Source organism: Clarias gariepinus, chromosome 16, assembly GCF_024256425.1.
Source record: "Clarias gariepinus isolate MV-2021 ecotype Netherlands chromosome 16, CGAR_prim_01v2, whole genome shotgun sequence".
Classification (NCBI taxonomy): domain Eukaryota; kingdom Metazoa; phylum Chordata; class Actinopteri; order Siluriformes; family Clariidae; genus Clarias; species Clarias gariepinus.
Genome location: NC_071115.1, coordinates 12,516,576 through 12,534,710, shown reverse-complemented (window position 1 = coordinate 12,534,710; position 18,135 = coordinate 12,516,576). Strand labels below are relative to the sequence as shown.

The 18,135-nt window shown below is 39.5% G+C and overlaps 2 protein-coding genes across 7 annotated transcripts in view; both read left to right on the top strand.

Moving 5' to 3' along the window:
- The first annotated feature begins 3,536 nt into the window (after nt 1-3,536).
- On the top strand, nt 3,537-12,751 carry zgc:66443 (uncharacterized protein LOC406856 homolog). The gene is made up of 2 exons (XM_053514073.1): nt 3,537-3,796; nt 11,457-12,751. The coding sequence occupies exons 1-2, from the start codon at nt 3,619-3,621 to the stop codon at nt 12,416-12,418; spliced, it is 1,140 nt and encodes a 379-aa protein (XP_053370048.1). The 5' UTR covers nt 3,537-3,618; the 3' UTR covers nt 12,419-12,751.
- Nucleotides 12,752-16,651: 3,900 nt separating this feature from the next.
- zgc:66474 (uncharacterized protein LOC327500 homolog) overlaps nt 16,652-18,135 on the top strand; it is a 35,346-nt gene continuing 33,862 nt past the window's right edge. For all 6 annotated transcript variants that reach the window (XR_008365834.1, XR_008365833.1, XR_008365830.1 and 3 more), the window contains exon 1: nt 16,652-16,938. Coding sequence is in view for 1 of the 6 variants with exons in the window: in XM_053515449.1 (XP_053371424.1) it covers nt 16,749-16,938 (190 nt within the window). In the remaining 5 variants the exon portion in view is untranslated. The remainder of the gene's footprint in view (nt 16,939-18,135) is intronic.

Genomic DNA, 18,135 nt, shown 5'->3' with positions numbered 1-18,135 from the left:
GGGTTTTTGACCCCACGGAGCAGGTCCGTTCCACAGGTGTTCAATCAGAGATGATTGTGTGCGTAGAGCCAAGCCCCGCATGGTTACTACTTTTCGTGCATACATTAATCTAGCATTTGGTCTGTCACGTGAGAGGACATCTCGTTGGAGTTTTCGTAACTAAGAGTGTATTACCACGAGTCTGGTTCATATAACTTTAATACACATCAATGCTCTTTGAATAAACCAAGCTTTCATTAAATACCAAGCATCCCATATCTTGTATACTTATTGATACCGTCATCTATAGAGAGGGGTTATACATGTTGATTACACTTCCTAAGTTTAGGATAGACATGTTGAACACAACCCAATGATACCAAACATCCTATATAAATACATGCATATAATTTTATATTTGCCCTACTGGCATACTTTAACTGATTGGCATTATAAGTGTCCCTAAAGTAGGTATGTTCTTGGTTCTTGAGCCAAGAGATGAAGCAGGAAATGCGTTCTGGTGGTCAGCAACTGCCAGGAGGGTTAGGAAACTGTCTTCTTCCTTATTCAAGTGAGGTGCTTGCCAATTTACGTAACCCAGAGCAGTTTGAGTGGGGATGTGTAACTGCTTCTGTCTTGTGCAAGGGAGTTGCACAAGAAAGCAGTAAAACTGCTTCTTTCCTAGTTTGCTAATGTTGTAAAACTGTCTCTTCCTTGTACAACCACTTGCTGATTTGTACTGTTTGAGGTCAAGCTTGGTAAAAGCCATCTAGGTTTCCTGCTTTGACCGGATCACACTTCCAGTTGCTTCGTACCATTGAGAAACATAGCGTTGTCAGCATGGTTTCGCTGGAAGGTGACAGATTCACGGCTCCCTTTGAGGTGGCCTGTTAGTCCCTACAATTATTACATGTATAATGATTAACAACTCCCTTTAACTGCCTGTTACTGCCTGCACATTCATTGCAGTTCTGTAACAACTAGTTTTTCCTGTGGACATGCTCACCATTACACAATGGAGAGAGTGAGAGCAGACAGAAAAGGTCACTGATTAGAAAATGTCACAGAGGGATAGAGAAGATAAACAAGCTGTCTGAGAGTACAAATAAATTAACCTAGGGGGATTTAATTATACATTTTAATAAAATTACCCAATCGATGAATTTGATATAAGTGGGCGAGGTTGCATCCCTTCCCTAGTGTTTGGCAAGCTACAGGCCTCTAGTTTGACAGTAACAGGAACTGAAGACTGGGTGAAAGTGAACAGCAGTAATAGCTATAAGACAACTGCTCTCACAGTCCAAACCCTCAATTTATCTCTGAAAGTTTATCTGTCTTATTCTCCCCAAGCCCGCTAAAACAAAACCAGACTGATTAGACGTGATGTTGTAATTGTCATCCTGATCTGTTTGGGCTCACTTAGAACCAGCAAGAGCCCACTAGAGAAAGTGAGATCAGGCATTGATGTGAAGTGAGGAGACCTGGTACAACTCAGCATTCCAGTTCATCCTTAAGGTGATCAGTGAGATTGAGGTCAGGGCTGTGCACCACTCTGATGCAACTTTGACTAGTCATGTCTGCATGAACATTACTTCATGCACAGGATCGCTTCCATCCTGGAAGAATGTTTTGCTTCTGTTTTATAATATAAAATGTTTTAACTCCCCTATGCTTTTCTACTTATTTTGGTTTTAATATTAAAATGTTAACTCTCCCACATTTTCTTTCTCACTTTCTCTTTCTATGTTGCTCTCTCCCGCCCTCCCTTGGGCTTGTCTCCAAATGGACATCAACACAACTTCAACTTTTTGTTCTCCCAGATTTCACCAGGTCATGTTAAAATTATTTATGTTCTTGAGAGCAACAGATGTGCATGACTGTAAAAAAGGTAGTCTTTTTCTTTCCTGACATCGGTAAGCATAGACTAAGTGACTTGTATGAATTAAAATTTTGCAACAATTTTGGATCAGATTATGAACGAACAAACGAATGGAATGCTGGCTAAGTTGCACATACATCCACAAGTCATTCAAAACTCGTTTGCACCAGTGAAAAGCCAAGCAAAGCAAATTTATAAACTTTACATTTTTTTGTTTTTTTTCCTTTTAGGGGGGGAGTGTGGGGGGGCTGGGGGGCATTTTGTACAAGACTAATGAAGACGTAGCTCCATGGGTCCCAAAAGAGGTAGTAAGGACGGTAGCAAGAAGTAAAGGGGCCTTTTTAATGGAAATTAAGATGGAAATTTTCATTAAAAAGCAGTTGATTTCAAGAGGAATCAGGAAATTAAGGGTAAGTAAGGTTTAAAGTCCATTTCATATTTTACTTCATTTCATATCTTTTCTAAATGGTTTAATTGTTTTATATGCAAAAATATGATTATAGTGTTAGAAATTGGTCATATTTATGGGTGGCTGGAACAGATTATCTGCATTTACACTATTTCTTATGGGGAAATCCAATTCACAGTATGAACTTTCGCCTTAAGAACTCACCTCCAGAACCAATTAAATTAATTTACCGAGGGTCCACTGTACATACACCAATCAGTCATAACATTATGACCACTTAACTAATATTGACTAGGTCCCCCTATTTTTTTTTTACAACAGCATTAACCTTTTCAATTAACCTTTTCATCAATTTAATCTCCACTAGCTCTTCTATTGGATTGGACTACATGGGCCAGCCTTCGATTCCTATGTGCATCAGTAAACTTTGGCCACCTATGACCTTGTCACCAGTTCAACAGTTGAACAGTTACTTTTGGTATGTGCTGACCACTGCAGACCAGGAACATCCCACAATAGCTGCAATTTCCCAGGTCTCTAACTATCACAATTTGGCCCATGTCAAAGTCACTCAAATCCTTATGCTTGCCCATTTTATTTATTTTTTTGCTTTCAACACATCAAACAACTTCAGGAAGAGCCATGTTGTAATAGCTAGACAGCTGGGTCAGAGCAACTTAGCCATTACAATGTGGGCCTTGCTACATTTTCAATATCTTGTTACAATGGTGGCTGGAAGTCAGTGTGATATATTAGGCAGCAAGCACAATATAATAATACAATAATTCTCTAATAAATTTAGCAGAAAGCAATAAGCAAGAGAAATGGGCTAGGTTTTAAGTGACTTTGACAAGAGCTAAATTGTGATGGCTAGAGGACTGGGTCAGAGCACCTCCACAACTGCATCTCTTGGGTGTTCAGGACATACAAAAGTAATTAAAAGAAGGAAAACCAGCGAACTGGCGAAAGGGTCACGATTGGCCAAGGCCCAATGATGTTTATGGGGAGCACAGGCTGGCTGGTGTACTCTGATCCAATATAAGAGCTAGTATATATCAAATTGATGGAAAGGTTAATGCTGGTGGTGATACAAAGGTGTCAGAACACAGTGCATCAATATTATAGTGACAAAGGGGGCGGGGCCATAATATTATGGCTGGTCAGTGTCTGTTATCAGCTCAGCCCCCTATGGCGCCCCCTGGTGTTTGTGCATTAGTAATTACACTCTACGCCACAAATCAATTCTGCTGACAGCCGGAAGTGATTCTGTGAGTGAAGCTTCTCCCTGACACAGGGGTACACACTGCTTCTGCGGCCCTGGTGTAGCCTTCACCCTTAAACTACTTCCAAAATGTCAAATTTAGAGATTTTAAACTCGTATTTGATGGAGCGGCTGGCTGTGGCTGTTCGGGAGATCCTGGAGGCGGTGGAAGCCACAATAACGGAGTACCGCACAGAGACCGCGCAGACACGCATCGAAAACGAAACGCTCAAACAGCAGCTCCGAGAACTTCTCACTCCAGCGCCAGGTAAACGCAACAGAAACAGCGTCGCGGCGCTCACGTGCCCCGTACCGAGAGTTAGAGCAACTCAGTAACGGTCGCATTAAACACTGCATCATCGTGTGTATGTGCGCGCGCGAGCGGGAAGAGCATCAGATCTGGCCGAGATCCCAGCGGACTCACCGAATCAGAACTCGGCGAACCAATTAAAGCGCTTGTTTGTGTCACATGACGTCGCCGCGAGCGTCAAGAGAACACGACTTTTTAAAGCAAAAGTTCCCCGTTAAAAGATTCATGTGCGTTTTCCTCGATTAAGTGCAGCGACACACAGGGATGTTGCGCAATGCGGAATTGTACGAGAACATTCTAAAACGGTTTGTTAGTCTGAAGTACAACTACAGAACGTCCTTAAAGGCAAAAAAAAAAAAACACGACTGTTGAAGTGGACAAGAAATGTCCACTCTGGAATGGATTACAAGTACATTTAATGTTGTGGAACGTCCACAATGCTGTAGTTATATATATATATATATATATATATATATATATATATATATATATACACGTATTATCACTTTAGTTATTGTTATTTAAACACAAGCTTGGCTTGTCTAGTCTGCCTTGCCTAAATCTTGCACAAAATCCAAAAAAAAAAACCACAAAAAGGAAGTATGCTCAACTGGAATTACACGTGACTGGCTCAGGTTTTTCTTTCCTTTTTTTTCCAAAAGTTTAGTTGTTAAGGCAAAAGTTCTCAAGGTGTGGGGGTTATATGTCGAAGTACCACTGTAATGTTTCCCAGGTGAATCAAAGATATTACTTTAGCCTTCATCTCTCTTGCTGCCATAAAGATATTTGACCTGATCGAATAGTAATAAAATGTGCATTTAGTTTTGGAGGGATTTGGTTTTTGTTTTTCTAACAAATCACAGCTTTTTCCGTCGTACTGGGGCACTAGACAGATGTCCAAGCCCCTAGCCAACCCGATACACCGTCATGTGCTGGACTCACGCCGGTTTACTTTCCCGTGTTTGTTTTTTGGTTTAGTTAGGAGTGATGATTGATTAGGGTGCGAGCATTATGCGTCATGAGGTGAGGTACACCCTGGACAAGGTGCCAATCCATCGCAGGGCACACACACACACATGCACTCACTCACTCCTACGGGCACTTGGGAATGCCAATTAACCTAATCTGCATGTCTGCAGGTATATCTGCACATTTTTCCTATATCATGCCTGGCAGTCTATTGCAATATACATCCCCTCGTGAAAAAAATCTAAGATAAAAAAAAACAAGGAAGATGAAGCAAACTTTCCTAACAGCAGCAGCTCAGGTGAGCCGAGCCCAGCACCCATGCCCTCACTGTCACTGTTTATAACATACGGTGGGTTGTTTTTTTCGGTTGCTGAACCAGCTACAAGGAGTCTGGGGATAAATTTTCAGCACTGCACCACTGGTTTACCTCACTAAAAAGGAATGTTTATGGAAATCTCCTTAAAGGAAAAAGATGTGTAGAAATGCTTTAATAAGTGGTCATGAGCTTCTCATCTGACATGGCTTTACAGTTATACTAAGTTATATCGTTGCTGTGGCCAAATAGTTTCATTTTTACTACATCAGTCCACAGAAATGAGTTTCGAAATTTCCTCTGGTTTATCTAGATAATGTTTTGCATGCTTCAGATGTTTACTTTTGTAATGAGGTCACTGAAAAGGTTTCTTTCTTCTCACTCCAAGATGATCCATACAGATCATGTTTGGATGAACATTCAGAAGATGTTTGTGCAATGCTGCACAATGTTGCAACAATACTCTTTAGCTAAATCTTCCAGTAGGTCCTTGGGTTAATCTGAACATTTTGCGAGCGATTTGAGTCACATATGACTCATATTGAAAAAAGGTAAGGAAGATACAGACCCTTCATCATATCACCCCCTCAACCTCCTCAATTGTGATCAAAAGATTGTGGCCAAGGTGTTGGCCACATGTCTTAGTAGACAAATAGGCAGCCATAATGCATGTTTGTTGTATTTTTAAAACGTTTATCTCCCTTGATGCTGAAAAGGTGTAACCCTTGACATTTGACCAGATTGAATAGGGATACATGCATTTAGTTTTAGAGCGATTTGGCTATGGCCAAATTTTTTGTTTTTCCACATAGATATTATATAAATCTGCAAGCTCTGTTATCATCACAACCTCTCAAAAATCACAACCCTTTCATTTGTACCAGGGCATCAAACAGGGCTGCCTTTACGTCACTTTGATCTTGCATTCTAGCCCCATTTCAATGTTCTTCGTAATTACCCCAACATAAAAGGTGTCACCATTGGTTGCAAAAAGTTGCCTTTTTAAGCAGATGGTTTATGATGATGGTTCGTGTTCACTTCTTCCAATTCTCATTGATTTATTCAGAGATTTTGGTTCTTTTACTAAGTATGCAATCAACTATAATAAGTTTTCTTTTTGACCCTTCAAACTATTTTTCTAGGCATTTTCTTCAGTCTCTTTTCCGTTTAAAATAACCGATGCACTTTACTTAACTTGGGCTATTTATTTTTAAAGATCTCAGTCTAGTAGTCAAGTTAAATTTACTGAAACTTTAAATAATCTTAAAACCTCTATTAAAATATAGAGAAACTTGCCCCTTTCTTTTACAGATCATGTTAATGCAATTAAAATTATTTGTTTCTTTTTATCTCTTTTAGAATTTGCAAGTTTGTCTTCTGTTTTCATTTTTTAAATCTTTGGATAGTGTAAATAGGCTTTTTATCTTGTGATGCAAGACGCTTTGGATTGCCAAAAAACTCTACTGCCCTACCAGAGTTCCAACATTATTACTCGGCAGCCAATTCTAAATCTGTGATGTATTGGTAGGCCATAAATAATGGAGAAGTAATGGAAAGCACCCACAAGTGTGCGTAAAATCGAGTTTTTGTCTAAATAGCTTGCTCCTTGCTGTCTTGCTGTCCTAGAGTTAGTCTTACTTCCTCTTCCTGACATGCTCAAATGACATGTTGTTCAGAATTCAGTAAGAGTCAGAGATTTATACATTGATTGACACATTGCATCTTTTGATTTGATTATTGATGCAAATGTCAATTATCTGTCATCTTCAGATTCAGCATTTTGTTAGAGTTTTTTTAATGAAGTTCTGTGTACAGTAATCATGCATTTTATTACCTACTTATTTGAGACATTTGGTTACTCAATTTGTTTTGTTATTTACTCAAAACGTTATGGTTTCTTCTGATCATATAAAAGCTTCATGGGAGAAAGATAGATATTGGCAGCGTGATTTCCGATATATAATAGGGATAAGAGTTTGCACAGGACTCATTCATGCTCTTAATGCTCAGTCTCAGTTCACCAATACACAGACTGCCCTATTTTTTAAGAACTAAGTTTAATAAAATTAAGTGTTCTTACAGTGCCAAGAGTGTACTCTTACTCATTCTTTTTGGTTGTGTGTCCAGGTACAGTAATTGGCTTCTGGCAAGATATATTTAACTGGTATTCAAATGTTTAAGAAACAGAGATTGCTCCAAACTGTAAACTTGCTTTGCTTGGTTACTTTGATGCACCAATGAATTACCTCACTTAGTGCAGTCTTTTCTCATGTTCGGAATGATGGTGGCTAAGAGGATAATTTTGGGATAGTGGAAGTCATCGCTTCCTCCTTTCTTTCAGGGATGGCTGAATGAGATGCTTTTTTTCTTTTCATCTTGAAAAAATCTGGTACATTAAGGCAAAACCTTTGAGTAAGGTTAACAAAGTGTAGGGATCTTTTTTAGACTATTCTTTTTCACAGTAATTAGCTATTGCTATAGCTATTATAGATGTTTTAAATATTCGCAGATGCTGACGGACTGCAGATCGAACATTCATAGATGCAAACAAATCATGTAAGTGGCTTACGTGTATTGTACAAAAAATAGACACTGCAGTGCACCAGGTACCAATATTTACAATTATATACAATATTTTCAGTGTATAAGTAAATGTAAAAAATATCTGGTATATTATATGTGTGCGTGTGGGGATGCAGGGAAAATGAGTCGGCCTCATTGGTTTCAATTAATCAATCCCAGAGCACGATGATAGAAAATGGCTGTCCAGTAATGCTGGTGATGGTGAATAATCCTAGTTTCAGAAAAGCTTCAGTGAGACAGAGTTTACAGTCTGAAACAGCACTGAGACAAAATAGCGTCTGTTCAAGCGCTCAGTAAACGCCAACATCCTAGTGGCAGACTCCAGAATGTACCACCAAAGATTCACAAACATATCCACGGGACCTTTGGTGGTGTATCACGGAATCTGCGGGATGGGACCTTTGTGGATTGGACTTGTTTGTCCAAAAGGCCTCATGGATGCTTGATTGGATTGGGATCTGGCATGTTTGGAGGCCGGGTCAACAATCTCGAGGTCTTTGTCTGCTATTCAACATACAAAGCAGGCTGTAATGGACTGAGTATCCTAATACATTTTTGTCTTGGCCAGCATTGACAATTTTGGTGATTAGTGCTGCATTGGCTTTTCCATAGGCTCGGGATGTGTGGGCTGACCTTTGGTCCCCATGGGCTTAGATGGGACTTGGGTGCCCATGATCCTGTTGCTAGGTTACTGATATGGCTGATCGGTGTAAGTTTACCGTTATATAATATGGGCTGTTTTTGCACTGGAAAATCTGGAATTAATTTTAAATTAGGAAATAAACAGGAGACGTTAGACTGACCTGGCAACCGTTACCAAGGTCCCTGCTGTGTCTTTATAGGAGCCTCATCTCGAACTCAGCAACCCATACCAGGAAAAGAAAGATGATATTATCCCAATTGTATTCAATTAACATTGACTTCTAACAGACATTTCAGCTTCCTCTTGACATTCATATCCCCTAATAGTTTAGTGCTGACTGATTTTCCGAAGCACTTTGTTCTACCACTGCAGGCTTTCTGCTAATTTATAGAATCACAGCTTATTTAATGGAAGATTTGTTGCTTAAAATATGCATTCCTCCTCGAAACATTCTGATATTTGAGTCTGTTTATAATCCCAAACATATAGACCTATAGACTGGATATCTAAAGAATGGTCTGTGATTTAGGTATTATAGCACTTATTATAACACACTTTCTCTTAGTCAAATAAAGTGTTTTATTCTCTAAGGACAAGTCGTATGGAGTTGTAACTGTGCAAAAGCAGAAGCGTATTACTCTTTATACATCTAGTTTTATAGCTAATTCCAATTTTTTTTTTTTTTTTACGTTAAGAGAATAGATTACAGCTGCTTCTTTTAGAATAACAGATGCTCCCAAGCTGACTGAGAAACATCTCTCCAGCAGGTAAACAAAAGTAAGTCTCGCTTTTTGGTTTTCATCCAGTGGTTCATGCCTGGTGCAGTTTTACCAGGAGCTGATCATGGGGCACCCGAAACGCAGCTGGGTCCTCTCAATTCAGTGGAGTAGCAGCTATTCTCAATGCTCTCCTGGGTCAGTAAGTTCCCCACCATTTAACAGAGAGCAAGTCCAGCAACCCTTTGCAGAGTAACCTCATTTCCACCACCTGTACTCACTTAATTCTTTTCACTTTATTCTTTCAAGGCTCATAAGGAAAGGAATGTAAATCTCTTATTATACCTTATTTCCACTACACTGGTGCTGGTGCCAGGTGCCGGTTCTGGTGCTCCGCCGGTGCTGGACTGGGAACCGCCGAGAACCGGCCCGCATTTACACTAGACAGGAGCTCAGCGGGAGCTGCATGATGATAAGTCACAGGCCATGCCCACTAAACAGAAAAGTTTCTGAAGTCAGTTTACTGGTTATTCTCCAAACTATGAAAATGTTTTTCAGTATCCATAGGCAGCTTATTCGACGTGTTATAACCGCTGAAAGAGATCGACATAGACAACTAGCTTATGCACTATTTGGTCGGTTGTTCGTGTGACTATTAGTTCTTCTCTTATTTCCTCATATACTTTTTTTTTTTTCTTAAAGCACTTTCCAATTTCTGCTGAATCTAGGCAGATGTCCAAATTTCTAAAATCGCTTTTGTTTCGTCCGCGCTCCACATTAACGGACTTTGGGTCTCCACCATTTTTTTACGCTTCCTATAACTCCGCCCATCGCTTATGACGTCACAGGTTCTTGCGACTAGACCAGCAGAGTTTAAGGGCCGGTTCGGTGCTTATTTTAGGGCACCGGCACCAATTTTTTCCTGTGGAAAAGCGCGGCACTGGTTCCAAAATTGGGAACCGACACGGGAACCAGAGCAGTGGAAAAGAGGTTGTGTACCACCTAAGCTCCCGCTTCACCACCACATAATTAGACAGAAACTGCAGTAGCTGACTCAATCGGTTTGCCAATCAGTTTTCCAGTTTGCCTTTTTTTTTTTTTTACCAGTTTATACCATCCCAAGATAAGTCTAACTCCTTTGCCAAGGAAAAGGTGTCTCCTCTCACTTTTTTTCTGGTAGGGAACCATAGCCGTGGATTTGAAAGAACTGATTTTCATCTTCAGCAGAGAAACATTCAATTGCGCAGTTAATTGAGAATCGAGTAGTAGCCAGTTTCCAACCTCTCCTTTAGAGTGACAACTACCTACCCAACACAAACTGGCCACATCCTTTTGAACTTCTGCTCATGTAACATTGCGGTGGTGTGACTTACTTCCACTTGCATCACTTCACAGATCCCCATGATTGGTTATTGTTACTATAATTGAGGGGAGAGTACAGGTACATACCCTTCTGAGAAAACATGACCTATCTGCTGTCTAGACTCTCGGCTGTGGATGGCTGTGGTGTAGCATCAACCAAGAATCAGACTTCATTTAAATCACACGTAGACCTTTATTCCTGCTTTCTGCTGTTTTCTAAGGTTAGAGATATAAAATTAAACAAAGCTACAACCAGTGCAATAATGATAATATCTGAATTTAATCATGGTGGCATTTTGGTTAGCAATGTTGCCTCGCATCCAGGGGTGCCGCAAAATGATGTAATGAGAATTCCAATGGCCGCTAAGTGACAGGACCTTTAAAAATGCTATGGAATACGTTTTGGCCTTATCAAAGTTGGAGGCAAAGTACAATATAAACCTTCCAAAGAGCCCGGAATCTCTAATGGTGCTTCTGCTTGCACCACCAGGGTTGGGGATTTCGGATCTCATAATTGTTTGCATGGAGCTTGCATGTGTTCCCTACGCTTTGTAGATTTGAAGACATGCAGTGATTAGTGTTTCCAAGTTCCCAATAGTATGTAGTTGGATGTGTGAACGTCTGTGGGTCTGTGCCCTTCAGTGATTTGTCACCTTTTCCAGTCTTGCGCCTTGAGCTCCTTGAATTAGGTTCCAGTCCTCCTGCAACCCTTTACAAGACAAGTGGTATGGAAAATAAATAAATGAATGAATGAATGTCTAAATATCCCATATTATGTGTTGTTCAATTTCAAAAGTAAAAAACTTAAATTTTGCTTGTTTTCATTGAGGGTGCCCCAAATTCTACAGGTGAATTGTACTGTATGTCAAAATGAATTTGTTAATAAATTAACCCAACCAACCTGAATTATGACTTGCTTACAAACTGAAGGGACAAAACCAAACCTATACTTAATATACCAGGGTTTATTGCTTATTTGCTCCTTACAATTATAATAACATTACTCTTTATTATTTTTTTTTTACTGTGCAGATCCAGTCCCTGTGTCCTCTAATTCTGACTTAGATGAAATCTCTCCATGTGGCCAGCAGGAGTGGAGTTCAGGCCTGGAAGAACAAACAGAACCTTCAGAAGTGAATGAGAACCAAGTGCCAAGTGAAGGTTCAGTCCGGATAAAGACTCCACAGACACTAGATCTGATACCAGTTTGCAAAAAAGACCCAGATCCTGAGGTGAAAGCCTTCAGTGAGGACTTGTGCACAGAAAACCCTACTTCTACAAACACAAATGAGGACACCTTTCAAAAATTTTTGTTACCTGTTGTAAAACTCCACAGGGTGAAGCTTGAACCAGAAGAGAAGCAAATTCCTGTATCATTACCAGACACTGATCTTCCTGCAGAGTCAGACCCTTTGGACAGCCCTGAATCCCCGAGCGTTCTCAGTCCTAGCACAGGCAGCCATAATGCCTTAATTCCAGAGGTGGCCGAGAGAGAAGAGCTTCACAACGCAGCTCAGCCAGACCAGATGAGGAACACAGAGACTCTAAACAACGAGGCGCACAATGAAATGCTGTATAAATGTTCACTTTGCAAAAAGTCATTCACAGAACTGAAAAAGCTACGGGTGCACCAGCAGGCTCATGAGCGAGCCTTTGGCTGCAACTGGTGCGGCAAGGGCTTTTACCAGTCAGCTGACCTTCGGCGCCACCTGCGCACACACACTGGGGAGAGGCCCTACTTATGCACCTGGTGCTCCAAGAGTTTTACCCAAAGAAGCAACCTGCTGCGACATGTTCGTATTCACACAGGAGAGAGGCCATACCGGTGCGCTCACTGTGAGCGCAGCTTCAACGACAGCCACACGCTAAAAAAACACCAACGCAAACATTACGACGAACGCTACAACTGCTCCCTCTGCAACCAGAATTTTAATGTGGCCAGGTCTCTTCAGCTTCACCTGGTAAAGCAGCACTTTAACAATGACAGTCATTAGCAAGTTGGCTTTTGGAATCAACCGTGGACTACACTCGTCTCTTATCGACCTGAGGTTCCGAAGTATTAAACCGCCTGATTTATAAATACTATTAAATTTAGCAAAAGCTCACAGTTTGACTCTGTAGTCATGAAGGAAAGTCGGACTGCCGTATGTATTATCTAATTACAATTAATAAAAAATTATCTTTTTTTTTTTTTTTTGCTTTTGCTTTTTGTGAATTTTAGATAAAATATCAATTTACATTTGTGATCAGAAGTTTACATACACTCATTATGAACATCAGTTTCACATCAGTGTCTTTTTCTGGAACAGAATGATTCTACAACAGACTTGTTTAATTAACAGCTCTTTAATTAAAAGAATTTAGTGCATGCACCTCATTTTTGAATTTTCTAAAATCAACACAGGGTCAAAATTATATGTAGAGCAAACCAAATATTTGATTAAATGTGCTTTAGCAAGTTTTACCTTTCCTTAAGCAGACATCTTTGGTAGCAATCAACAAGCTTCTGACTGAATTCTGGCTGGATATTTAACCACTCTTTGTGGCAAAATTGAAAGTGCTCAATTATACATGGTTTCCTGACAGAAACCTTTAAACATCATTCTCAAATATTTGATAAGGGCTGAGGCTCAAAAATCTCAAAGTTAGCCTACTTTACAGCTTTGATGTGTGTGTTGGCTATTTGTCTTGGTGTAACACTCATATTTGTCCAAGTTCCAACTATCTAGCTGATGATTTGAGAGTATGCTGCTTAACTTTGAGGTAGTCAGACGTTTACATTAATCCATACACCAGTTCCACTGGCAGTGAAACATCCCCAAAGTATGATGCTACCACCACCATGCTTAACGGCAGGTTCTTGGGGCTGAATTTTTGACTTCAAACATCAGTATTCCACCACAAAATTAAAAGAGCCAGAAAAGTAGAAAGCATTATACTACCTTTTAGAAAAATGAAAACATAATGGAAGCTGCTGGGTTTGCATGCAACAAAAAAAAGCAGGTGCAACAGTCTAAGAATTGTGGGTGGTTCTGTAGGATACTTAGTAAAACTTGGTAGCTAATTTCCTTAAATATTCCACAAATTGTACCTGACACTAAACAGTCCTCAAAGCGGCATTACACCAAATTTGTTAACTAAATTCTATTCTATTACTGTTTACTGGGCTTTATAGGTTTTTTTTTTGAAAGCATCCTTGTTTTACAGAATTTATTTGCATGTGTTTAACACTTATGCAGAGTACTATACCTCCGGTCAGAGCTCCCCTCTAGAAGGCTTTTACATGATGATGTAAAACTCACTTGTCTGTAACTGCACTGGTGTTCCAGAATCATTCAGATAATGCCTGTGCTTTGGTGGTTCCTGGGTTGTTCTTGACCATTCTAACCTATTTTCTCAGCTGTGGAATAATCTTCCAATAACTTGTGCTACATACAGTTGTTTGACCTGATCTCGGAATCTGCATATCTTGACCTTGAGATCTCCAAGAGATGTTCCAGACTGTAAATCTACTTTCCTCTTTCTCAGATCTGTCCTGCGCGCATTGGAATCTCCCATTGCATTATCTGTGGGTAAATTCAATAAATGCTGTCAAACAAACTCTTTCCAAGTTGGTACAGAAAAGCTACAAGCTGTAGTGCATCATAGTCACTGACAGGGGAAAGTAAAAGACATTTCAGGTTTTTTTTTTTTTTACACCAATTAATAAATGATTCAAGTGGGAGGATGTACTGTATACTGTATTTTTGATCTTGTATGTATAATTATGACCCTGTGTTCATATTAAAAAACCCAAAACTTTGTACAAACATTCTGCCTTAATGAAATCCCAGTTGAAAGCCTGAAAGCCCAATTTGGCTATCACATTTATGATGAGTATATCTAAATGCCTAACCACAACTGTATCTTCATGAAGTTTGTTCTTTTTTTCTGACCTTACCGTGCACTTCCTCTGATGACAAGCAAGATTTTTATCCTGTTTAACACCCGATACAACAAAATGCAACGTTTCCCCTCGTTTTACTTATCACAAACCTTCAAATCGGTTTGCAGTGCTTGTGCCTCTGTCACTTGTAAAAAACTGTTTATGAGGACTGCTGAGGCTGCGAAACTGCAAAGAAAGAACAGCTACATCAGTCTTTTCAAAGCTACAGTAGCATAAATGATCCTTTTTTTTTGGTGGAATGAAGTTATTTGGAAAACCCTCAGAGGCTCAGTAAAACAAAACGATAATATGTTCATATGCTCATGAAAGCAGGAATTAAAAATAAAACTTTCTTGAGGCAGATTTTTTTATGTCAAAGGGTTGTGATTTGTCAATAAACTAAAAATGCAGAAAGTAGATCTTCAGACACTGTATACATGCAATACGTGTGTTTGTCTGGGACCAAATTATTTCCTAAGGTTTGTTTTGAATGCTTTTGATAAAGTACGAAGCAATGGACAGGTTGCAGGATTTCTGCTCGATCGCATCGTAATTAAAGGTTCAGTGTGTAATATCTAACAGTGCTGCTACTGTAGCTCAGTAATAGTAAAATATCACCAAAAAAAGTACCTTGGAAATTTTTTTTTTTTTTTTTTGGTCATAGAATGAATTTAGCTATTGTCTTTGATATGCTTCACACTTAAGCTTTCATACTGTTCCCCTAAAAGTGAACTTAAAACATTTTACTGTCCATCAGAGGGAAAGTGTCACTTAGGTACAGGGCTTGCTCAGTATTTAATGCAATTTGCTTTATTTGCAGTGAATGAATAAACTGCATATTTAAACAAAGAGAAACTAGTCCCGGCATTATCATTCCAAATGTGTCTTTGTTACTACATGATTGTAAATGGCCTAGAAACACAGTTGTGTAATAGAAACTGCATCTATAGGCTACATTTTTTCCATTTATACACTGCAACCTGCAATAGGCTGATTTAATGGGAAAGGGATAAAAAATACAGAAGTTCTGGCCAAGTTGCTTTTACAGCAATAACAAATTGTTATAAAAAGTGTATTAGGATATTTGTAGGAAAAATATCGAATGGGTTTTATGCCTTTTTTTTTCAGAAAAACTTTCCAGGGTCTGAGTTAAATTCTTTTTTCATTTTGTTATGGGAAATGGTGTTAATGAATTATTATTTAAATAAATTCCGATAAAAATGTTTCATAATTATTTTATTGTTAAATAAGATTTTCTTAGCCTGTGTAACCTGTCAGAAATCAAATAATCAAGAGCTCTTCAGACAAATTATGGAAAATATTCCTTTAAATTGACTTAGGTTTAAAAATGTTTCCAATTCTCTGGACAAAATGTTCTCCATGCTCTAACACACCCAGTTTAAAGTAGTATTAATAATAATAATAGCAGCTTTAATGATCTCAAGATAGTGTGGATTACTGGTATTTACTGTATTTGCAAATACACACATGGTCAAGTCTTCCTTTCATGATGATTAATGATGATCTGGTGTTATGGATGTAATTGTACTTCAGATTGCACACTGCATAGTGGTTAGCACTGTTGCCTTCACCTCTAGGGTCCGGATTAGATTTTTTGCACAAGTTTACATGTTCTCCCCATGTTTGGTGGGTTTCTTCCAGGTAATCTGGTTTCATCTCACAGTCCAAAGACATGCAGATTAGGCTGATTGTTTTTCCCAAATTGCCCATAGTATGTAAATGAGCGTATGTGTATGTGTGTGCGCTCTGTGATGGATTGGCCTCCAGGGATGAGTTACAGGCCTTCCGTGACCCGGAAGGATACAGGAGAAAGCAGAATAGACGAGTGAGTGAGAGAGTTTGCTTAAATGGCGGCACAGTGGCTTATGGGTTAGCAATATCGTCTTGCACCTCCAGGGTTGAAGGTTTGATTCCCGCCTCAGGTCTGTGTGCATGGCGTTTGCATGTTCTTCGGTTTTCTCCAGGTACTCATTTTTCCTCCCACAGTCCAAAGACATGCAGGTTAGGCTGAGTGGTGTTCCCAAAATTGCATGTAGTGTGTGAATGTGTGTGTGTGTGCACTGCGATGGATTGGCATCTCGTCCAGGGTGTATAGGTTGGATATGTAGGATAAACAGGACAAATCAGTATCGACGACGAGTGAGTGAGTTTGCTTTCCTGTATTATGGAGAGGTTTGTGCCACCCTGTACTGTACTGTATTTTTGCTGCACGTTGACTGCGCTCCGTCCGCTAGGGGTCAGTAAAGATCCCGACATTGCACACAGTAGGTGAGCGCTACACTGCCGTAGGAAGAAGAGCTGCGCTAACGCGACGATAGCTAGCTAGTTATTATTAAATCCTGCTTTAAATCAGGTTCTGGTTAATTCTGGAGCCCAACATGACCAAGCTGCAGCTGTTGCACCGCGCTCTGAATGAGCGGCTGATGGCGGCGGTGGAGCAGATCATGGAGATGGTGGGCGGCACGGTGCTGGAGTATGAAGAGGAGACGGTGCGAGCGCGCAAAGAGAACGAGGTGCTCAGACGGAGGCTCCGCTGGATGGAGGGCGAAAACCCGACCGACTGGCCAGGTAGTGAGCAGGGGGCCAGCTCGGCGTTTTGTCTCCCTTTACAAGCTCAGCCTGTGACATAAACCACCAGCGCGCTCCCTAATTGTTACAGAATTATTATTTTAATGTTTAGCCAGCGTTAAGCTAGCTCTTTCTGCTATTATTAGCTCGTTTCTGCACGAGGGGTTACAGTCCGGCTTTTGCACAATGCGCGCCGGCCCTCATCTAACGCACACTATAACCTGCACTATTCCACTCAGAGTCACGAAAAACGTTTAATTACATTGTTCCTGAAGCCAATGGTAACGACGTGATATCGTCTTGTTGTTGTGTCGTTTTAGCTTCTAAATAACGGTGTCGGATTTGAATCGTTCATGTGAGTCGGTTCTTTTCCATGAATCACATGACTCCTTTGTTCATACGGTCCCCCCCACCTTTTTGGCGGTTAGGAGAAAACTTACGGTCTTATTAATTGTGCAGTTATAATACATTTATTAACTTGTCTTTAATGATAGTTTCCCCAATCAAGGATAATAGTTTTTAGCCCTATATTTCCGCACATAGTTTACATTAAATCAGACACACAAAATGCTTTATAGGGTTTGTAAAGCTATAAAATAAATACCTTAATAATATTTAACATAACATTGTTACATTTGCACAAAACCAGAACTATTATAAAGAATAATTCATGCACATGCCATTATATATAAAAGTAAAAATATATTTTGATGGGGTGTTGCCATGTTGTAATTATATATATATTAACTAAATAAATATTTAAATCTATGTTTAAACATTCAGGCATTAAAATATACACCGGTACCTCGGCATACGAATTTAATCAGGGGCAAATTCTTAAGGTGACGTTTCGTATTGCATAACGCATTTTCCCTATTTAGATAATCCATTCCAGACACTCAAAAATATTACCAATATTACCACTTATTAACACTATCATTATATTTTTACATATTAAAACCATCAAAACATTTAGAAAAAACATTTAAGTGAAGAAAAATATGAAGTACCTAAATAAATAAACATTAAATCTCACTTATCCCTAATGAATGATTGGGCACCTTTTGGCACCGGCTGTAAGTGTCTCCCTGTTCTTTTTGCTTCCGGTCTTCTAGTATAACATTCTAGGGACCCATGGTTCTGTGGTTTTCACTAAATCTTGCACAAAATGCAAACAGACCCAAATGAAATATGTAA